The sequence below is a fragment of the Cinclus cinclus genome, chromosome 3 (genome assembly GCF_963662255.1).
Source record: "Cinclus cinclus chromosome 3, bCinCin1.1, whole genome shotgun sequence".
Classification (NCBI taxonomy): Eukaryota; Metazoa; Chordata; class Aves; order Passeriformes; family Cinclidae; genus Cinclus; species Cinclus cinclus.
The window spans coordinates 112,822,384-112,831,553 of record NC_085048.1 but is presented as its reverse complement, the minus strand read 5'-3'; the positions used below and the strand labels follow the sequence as shown (position 1 = coordinate 112,831,553).

The 9,170-nt window shown below is 37.2% G+C and overlaps 1 protein-coding gene across 2 annotated transcripts in view; it reads right to left on the bottom strand.

Annotated features, from left to right (window-relative positions):
- Window positions 1-1,184: 1,184 nt before the first annotated feature.
- The window catches only part of C1D (C1D nuclear receptor corepressor), an 11,752-nt gene continuing 3,766 nt past the window's right edge, over window positions 1,185-9,170 (bottom strand). The window contains exons 2-5 of one of the 2 annotated variants that reach the window (XM_062489461.1): window positions 6,381-6,527; window positions 5,015-5,081; window positions 4,492-4,547; window positions 1,185-1,702 (exon numbers count right to left, since the gene is read on the bottom strand). In XM_062489461.1, coding sequence (XP_062345445.1) covers window positions 1,526-1,702; window positions 4,492-4,547; window positions 5,015-5,081; window positions 6,381-6,527 — 447 coding nt within the window. In that variant the 3' untranslated portion in view covers window positions 1,185-1,525. Of the gene's footprint in view, window positions 1,703-4,491; window positions 4,548-5,014; window positions 5,082-6,380; window positions 7,265-9,170 lie in introns of those variants that run through there. The other variant, XM_062489460.1, reaches the window with a different exon arrangement.

Genomic DNA, 9,170 nt, shown 5'->3' with positions numbered 1-9,170 from the left:
TCCTTCATTTGACACAACCATGACATTAACCTGAAGAAATAAAGCACTGTCATTTTACCTTTTTATGGGCCTTTGACATGATACTCACATAAGCAGTCCTGTGATTTGAGGCAGCAAGGTTAAGAACATCTAAACAGTTCTCCTGTTAGATGGATTGAAGGCATTGCTATTTACCTGAGGAGTTTATTGTAAATAAAAATATGTAAATCCATACCAGTCACTAAAAAAGTTTCTAGACATGTAATCAGTTTAATAAACTTGTCAATGCATTGAATTTTTACTTCCAAATATGTATTTTTAGCTAGTAATTAGAGAAGAACCTTCATTTTAATACCTAATTCAATTTAGTTCACATTCTGCATCACCTGCTGCAGTACAATGCCAAGGACAGTAACCACCCACTGAACATCTGAAGATCTTTCAGCTTGCAACACTAGAGCTATACTGGATTCCTTTGTTCTTATCATTTAGTCTTTCACACTAATATTTCCCAAACATTTGTATGGACTGCTACCCAAACTGCATTTTTGTGAGCCAAATCATCTGTTTTTTCCTTTGTAATTGTTAATTCCTTGCTGATTGTTAAATAGTTTTCTGGGCAGATAATTGAGCTTTGCATTGCAGCATATTGAAAACTGAACCCACCTATCACCCCCTCCTGTCCTAAAAAACTAAGCTTCACGTTTTGAGTAAAAATACAGTATTTGCAAGATGGAGCCGCAGTTTTTATTGCACCAGAGGATGCTTTCCCTAATGAAGATTTGAGAAACACCAATGGATGGCAACACCCCTACCACTCCAGAGCACATTTCTCCAAGCATCAGCACTAAGGAATGAGCACTACAGTCAAAATTCCATCAAGTTCCTCCATGTGCTGTCTCCTAATAGACACCCCCAGCTTGCTCCTTTTTTTTGGACCCTACATACTCCCTTTAGGGGACATCTTACTTTTCCACTGACTAGACAGAGAGGCTTTGAGTGCAATCCAGGAGGTTTGCTTGTGGCCCTTGAAGACCTGCTTTCTCAGAGGCAACAGAAGGGAATATTGCACATGTTCAAGCTGAAAGGCTGAAAAGAGTTTAACATGGCAAATAAACCATACAAAACTCTACAAATATGGCATTTCACACAATGCTCTTTCATAAACACCACAGACTGGATAGCATTGTTTGAAACTTTTTAATATTGAGGAGGTTGAGAACATTAAAAACTGTCAATAAATCATTAAAAAATTGAAATTACAGGCATTATAAACAAAACATCACTAGCATTTATTACCAGCAAGTATATGTCAGGTCATTATCATTTGAGTAATGAAATATCAAATGTGCATCAAATGGCACTTTTAGATACACATTAAATGTGACCAGCTCAGTGACAAGTGTTCTGGACAAAACACAATCCTGTGAAGTTCATGAGTATAAATTAACCTGTTATAGAACATTTCTATGAGATGCAGGCAGTATGCAAAACATTTCCAAGTCAGTTCTAGGTGTCTGCATTTCCTATGAGGGGAAAAGAAGATTCAGTTCCTTTGTAGCTTTTTTCCTTTAGCAGAAGTTTTGGAAGTATGTTCATTTTCTGCATTTGGTTCCCAGAGTGCATTTTTTACAAATCTAGAAGCAGCTCCTTTATCAAGTTTAGATGCCTTTTTCTTGTCTGTTATTTCTTTGACCTTGTTCATGTATGTTCTTATTCTCTCCTGGGGGATGGGAAAAAAAAAAAAAAGGAAAAGTATTTCAAACCATCTCCCAAAATTACTGCTAAAATGAATCGATGAGCAGAAGCTCTCCACACTGTATACTTCTAGAACTACAATACCTACAAGAACAGTATTGCAAACTTGAGACTTCCATTTAGCATATTTTCCATCACAGGTACCTACCATACCATCTGCACGACACCCACTATAACAGGAACACACAAAGTCCTACAGAGATGCAGACTCTGCATCTAATTTGCAGAGATAGGGAAACTGCTCTTGCAAGCAAAGTTAGAAAATAAAATACTGAACTCACTTTGGAGTTTGACCTACATAAAGATGCCAACATAATATTTAGGTATTTGACACATTTATGGATAAATTATACTGCCTGCCAACTAGAAAAATTATAAAAAAAAATCCAAGCAAAGCTAAAAAAACATCTTACACAAATATCAAAGATGGCACAAGCATTATACATGTAACTACCCAGAAGTCTAGGGGTTAAGTTCCTGAAATGGCCAAGGGGGCTTATCAAAGAACTTATTTTGGGCAGCCTGATGAATTTCCAGCCATATCAGAAGTTCATTTTATGGTCACAAATAACAATACAGGCCTGTTTCCAGGGAAAAGGAGATGCTTTCTTGGCATATCTTAGCCTACCAAAGTTATTTGGTGTTTATGGGTTTGGGTTATTTTTGACCAAACCATGACTTGGACTCAGCCCCACAGAAGTATACCCTCCCATCTTAGCAATCTCTTTTATGTGCCTACTCATCCTCACCTGCTCCTGCAACAAATAAAGAAAATTACTTTGAGAGGGCACTAAGCAGCTTTAAAATGGGAATCCCCCCCTCTCCTAAGTGCCTGCTTCTCTTCACTGACTAGAGAGTACACTTACAGTAACTCTGCAAACTATTTAACAATTTAGTTTACAGATTTAAGGTCTACATATTTAGCCTAATATGGCTTTTAACTGTAGGGCCTTTGAGTGTTACTGTCATAAAAACAGTAACATGTACATTCACATATATGTAGTGCTCTACCTGATACCTGAATTATAAATGTGGATTAACAGAACATGTGTGGATACTGCTAAAATAAATTTAGATATGTAACCCACACATTTCTCACACAGCCACTGTCACCTCTTTGAATCTGGAACAAAAGTTACAAGACTTACAAGACAGAACTGATTTTCAGCTCCTCAGTGATCATTATAAGCAACTGTCAAAAATTTGGCCACTCCTTCTGTATCAAAAACACCGTTTTAACAAGGAGGGCTTTACAGGGTCTAAAATCATGATTGGCAGTAATATTTCTTTGGTGACTGAGATGGCTAATGAGAACAGATGGCAAACATGTATTAACATTGGAAAAAGGAGCTGGGAAATATCAACTTGACAAAATAAATTAATTCTGATAGCTTGAATGTGAGTTTTCAAAGTACAGTTCGAATACCTGTATATACACAAGGAGAGCAATTCTAAAAACAAAATAATCATGACAGAATAGTCTATTTTAATTCCCTTTCCATGTGAATAAAAACATCACAATGCCTTTGCAAGGAAGAAATGTGCATTCCTTCAACCTTGAAACTTGCAAAAGGAAAAGAGATCTGAGCAACAATCTAGGCTATGAAAATATTCACTCTTTCTTCAGAGTTAAAACTGCAGTTGTGAAGTAAAATACATGCATAAGATATTCACAGAAGAGAGAAAAGTTTTTAGTATCACCAAATTAGCACGGTATTTAGACACTATATAATATAGGAGGAACAAAAATCTGATGGAAAACTCATGAAATATTAACTGTGCATTTTTTTAATATGATACAGTCTAGACTACTGAAAACCCCGCAAAATTAAAAATAGAAATATTCTTGTTATTCAGGCTTTTCACATTTTTCAGTCCTCTCTTCCATTCCACTGATTATGTAAGGATTACATTTCAGTTAACAATTTTACATCTGCTGAGATTTAATATTTTCATTTATTCAGGAATTAAAATGAGTAGTGAGAAGTTTTGATTTCTGTTTTTTCTTCGGGCTAAATGATTCAGAGTTTTTTAAGTCAGCAGAATTTTCAAGATAGCTGGCCTTCTATACTGTAGTCATGCATCTAAAGTGAATATAAAGACAAAACTAAAGATTTATTATAGGTCATAAATACGTCACTAATGCAGAATTACTGGACAATACACATACAATTGGTGCCAAAAAAGCTTTTAGCTTCGTTGCTGAACTGGATTCTTTACTGCTGAGAAAATGAATTAATGGAGGTCTTGGAAGGGGGAGGGGGGCACTTTCCCATCTTTGCTAGTAAATCAGCCACACTACACTTTTAGAGTCATACAAAAGTTAGAGAACGCAGCCCCAGAGATTAACATGATTCCAAGTATTTATAAGGAAAAAAATGCCATACTGGAAGTTATAAATTATTATCAGGCATGTAACATTTTTCCGTTTAACAGATACAAGTGAAAAGCTGCTCTGTACAGAAACCAGTTCTCAACCAAAGGTGGAAAAAAAGAAAAGATGATATCATTCATCACTCTTTTCTAATTTCATCAGATCCTACAACTTTAAACAGTACTGTTTAAAAGTAAAAAAAATTACTTTCTTAATTTAGAGGGCCCAGCAGGGCATAGATACAGTTACATAACACCATGTAGCATATGCATGCTATTATGCCAATGTATTATTTTTAAATGTAGATATAAACATTATTTAGCTTCTATTTGGGCTAACCATCCTGTGCAAGTAGGATGCATGCAGCATAAGCAACTCACCAGTTCTTGTTTCACGGGATGCTCCTTTGGATTGATTCCCTGGGTAGCCAAGTATACTACAAGAAAAAAAAACAAGATTTTTTTGAAACTGAAGGCTGTCTATGACTGAGGACCCTATCAAGCAGTCACATAGGAAAACCAAAGCTTCCACACAAAATCATTTATAAGAATTGTTAACTGTGTCATTAAGTATCTGACTAACTACTATTATCAAATATTGCAGCTAAAATAACCCCAAACAACTAAAATGGTTAAACTTTCAGTCCTTTAAAGGACAGAAAAGGTTGTCACAAAAAACCAGAAACATACTCATGCACATACAAAATTAGCTTTTCTAAATATAGATTTTTGATTCAGAGTTTCAACATCATTTACCCTATGGATGGCAATACTGTCGGTCCTCAGGGTAATTACAAGTTTTTAATTATTTAGCTATGAGATATGATTATTTAGTGTCTGCAGCTGTCTAGGTGTTCAAACAGTAATCATAAACACTATGTTTTCCTTTCTACCATATACTTACCCCAGAACATAGAATTTAGTGTGTACGCCGAAACCAAATCTAGCTTTGCTTGCTCAAGAGGATCTAACTAGAATGAAAAAAAAAAAAAAACATTTTTAAGCAAGATATGCACGGATTGTAGTAATGTGCACATTTTATAAGTGTGAATGTATGTATTAATAGAAGAACATACACTGAAGGAGCATATTTTTGCTCATGAGTTCACTGAGACCATGTTTATGCCTTATTTCCATGCCATCACGGGACCATTCATTCTCTCCTCTCCAAGTATTCATGCAATTCTCACAGTATGAAGTTAAATGCCACAGTCCCATACAAACAAAAGCACAATCCCTTAGCATGTAGCTCTTGGACTACTGCTCCCATAGTCAGAAATAAGTCCTCGTTTTTCCACAGAAACTTAATTCAAAATAGTTGTTGCTACCAATGGAAGGAAAAAAAAAAAGTTTAAAAGTCTGAAATTCAAACATCAATATACAATCAATGAATGTTAACACTACACATGACAAACTGTGTGCTCAATGCATGCTAGAATACTTAGGTACATAAAGCAAAGGAAGAATAAAGGGAATGAAGGGGGTTTTGTTTCCCTTGACTGTCAAAGTCAATTTATTATTTTAGTCCTCCACAGCTTCCAGAAACTCTGATAACATCATTGTACAACTCACTAGTTCTAACATGGATACTGTCAAAAGATCTGTGCTGTCAAGACTGCTTTCTTCATAATTTATCTGTGTAAGAAATCCTCACAGGACAAAGAAGTTTCCTCATGTGCTGCCTTTTTCTTGCCCGACAGAAAGAAATTACACATTAGGCTTTAAATGTTAGAAGACAGAGATGCTTATAGGAAATTCTCAGGCACTACCTTGCTCTGATAAAAAGCCACATTTTGCAGACTTATGCTTATAGCAGAGCTAGAGGAGGCAACTCAGGTCCTGCAAGTCTAGACTTCTGGAATCAGATCAATTCTTACTTCTGCCAGTTCACCTTCACATCCTGCTGGGTACATCATTTCCATTCAGTTTATTGTGAAGAAGTCTCAGTCAAAAATGTGAATCACCTCTCCATTATGGAAGACCATGTTAAGGAAGGCCAGGAAGAAGCTATAACGTTCTCAAGCTAAATGACTCACTGGTAAGATTATCACTTATCAGCTTGGAAGGCCATGTGTTTCATTGTTGAGCTTGTAAGACCATCTGGATTTCTTCGAAATGTAAGAATTTAACAGTGGGTGTCAAGCATAGGAATGCAATTTTTGTCATTTTTCAGTGCAGTGGCTGGCCTAACAGACACTTTCATTTCAGTTCAGGCTCTCAAGTATTTGTGTATTAATAAGGAAAAGGTTTCCAAAAGGAAGATAACTTACCTTTTGCAAAAGCTCACTCCTAGAAACTGACATCATTGTCTTCAGCATCTCATCTACAGAACCAAGAGACTTTTCAAATGCTGCAAGATAATCATGAATTTCAGTGGGGTATTCTTCCATGTTATTATCATCTTCTGACATTTCCATCTGGAAAGTGGAAACAAAAATAATAATCCTTTTCATTAAGTACCTACAGAGTCAAAAGATTGTAATTTACAATACAAAGCGTTAGCATCCATTCATTAAACATTATAAGAAATGCCTACATGTGAAGAGTTCTAGCAGGTAATGTCAGCAGCAACACAGTTAATGATTCTGTAATTTCAGGGATATCACCTAACTCCTGTGCAAAATGCCACGAAGGAGCATTACAATTTACATGAATTTAGTACCTATTCTTGCAATGGTCCTAAAACAGCATTTAGCTTTTATGATCTGTGATAAAAAGAAATTATTTGCATGTTTAAAAGAAGTGCTCTATAAATCGCACTATATAAAGAGCTACATCAAGCAGCAGGCAGGACACCAGAAAAAACAAAAACAAAACCAAAACTAACTAATTAACTAACCAAAAGAGAAAAATAAACCACAAACCAAACCAACGGGGATACAGCTTCAGTCTGTCTTAGTAACACACATTACTCCAGCACCAGTTATGTCGTGGTCAGTTCATTCAGGAGTAGGTCCAAAAAATTCTTCTTGTGAACCCTGTATCCAGTTTTCTGAAGTCCCTATGGGGTATTATAATCCCCAGTATAACTCTACCTTCAAAAAAGCTGAGGTGATTTTGGGATTTCAGATTATTCTTGCCATCCTGTCAATACATCAGTGCACAGCAACTGGGAAATAATATGTGAAAAATCCCAAAGCACCCCTTTTTTTGTTCCCAGAATTTATAGTACATGGCACGGCTACTGACAAGCCTTTGGCTTATGGTTTATAATCAGTATCTTTAATTCCTCTCAAATCATAAATCACATATTATCTTGGGGAGTCAATGTTACTTAGAGCTATGTTATTTTCTACAACTTCTACTGAGCAACAACTTTTCAAAAGTTCTAAGGAAAAAAAAGAGAAGAAATATGTAATTTTCCCACCTATTTGGTGAGCTGCATCAAGAACAGTGGGAGCACCTGGATCACTGCAGACTTTTCTTCTTAGAAGCAGTGTGATAATCCCACTCTCCAGATACTGAGTACAAGAGGGAGGGAATAGAATTCGAAGAAACTGCACTTTATCCATGAACACCAAGCCACACAAACAGTACAAACAGCAAAGAGCTGTCACATCCCTGGAGTTGTTTTAGATAACAATTTGATCTTTCCCTTTCCCTGGTAAGAGCATAGGATGTACGAGAAAGGTTTATTTTTATTTATATTTTCTCTTGGAGGTCAAAAGGTAAGGTGGTTGGGAGAAAAAACAGTGTGGAGCTACTCAAGCTTGTCTGCAACTTCAGTTTTAACCACACCAGTGTGATTCCAGAAATATGATCAGCTAGTTAACAAGCCCAGTTTTACTGCTATTGTTTGCATAGTTAAGAATTATAATCCTGCTCGGCTGCATGACTGCTCATCCTGGTCAGAGCTGGTTTTCACACTGAGTACAGAATCACAATGCCAACTATGCTTAAAGGTCCCCTCCCTACCCCAGCATGTAACCCACATGCCACACACATAAGTATTACTTCTATCAGCTGTGGTAGACCCAAGGAAGAAAGCTGACTGGATCCACAGGAAGGCAAAATACCAACACAATTATTCCTGACATTCATAATAACACTGTGTTTCATTCTATCCTCCTAGCCACCTGCTTTACAATCTGCCACGTTAAGTTGATTAAGAGGGCTCAGAAACAATGTTTGTTGTTAACCTTTAGTCATATAATACAGACCTTTCAAATCTAAAAAAGAAACTAGATTTTCCCAGTCATTAACAGAGCTAAGTTTTGTTAGAAGTTGTCTGTCAATACATGTTCCTTACACAAACAGGGAGAGAAGCAGTAACCCAATCCAACAATCACCCACAGACCTTAACATCACTGCGCTCCTTAACCTACTGTGGTCTTGATTTGATGGGCAGGCATGAGCATAGTGATAAATTCCAACTTCTCTCTCTCCCTTATTCAGTGTATCCAGCAGCCACAAGAATAATAAAAAAAAAGAGAACTAGCAAAAGCCTGTAACAAATATGTGTTACCAAAATTAACTGGAGCTGTTTTACAAGCATAAACAGCCACATATTTGAAATTCTTTTCAGTATACCAAGTTAGACTTAAGGAATAAGACAGAAGAAAAAGAGGAATATAGAAGGAAAGGATAACAAACACAGTCCAAAATACATTTTGATTTTGCTATCATTGGTGTCTCATGAACCAGAAAGAATTATGTTTGTCCTCATATCACCGAGCACTTACTTGAAACTATTATCAAGGAAAGGGAAAAATCTGCATCGGTGTTGTGATTTGAAAGGCAGGCATTTGCCAAGGAAGGCAGCAAGCTCTCTTGGAATGGAAAACATCATTCCCCTCCCTCCAAATTATTATAACTTTGAAATTAAGGGGCTTTAAGGCAAAGATACAGTCCTTTACTAGAATATCTATAACAAGGCACACGAGCAACGACACCGGCGGTGTCAGCAAAGAGAAGCACAAACCCAGTCCCAGGCTCTCCCCCTTGGGTGCAGTTCCCACCGCAGCCAGCGGGGGCGCTGCCGGCTCCCGGCCGGGCAGGGCGCAGCGGTGATTCCCCCGCGCCTGCAGGGGGCGCTGTGGCGCGGGCCCGGCTGCGTCCCC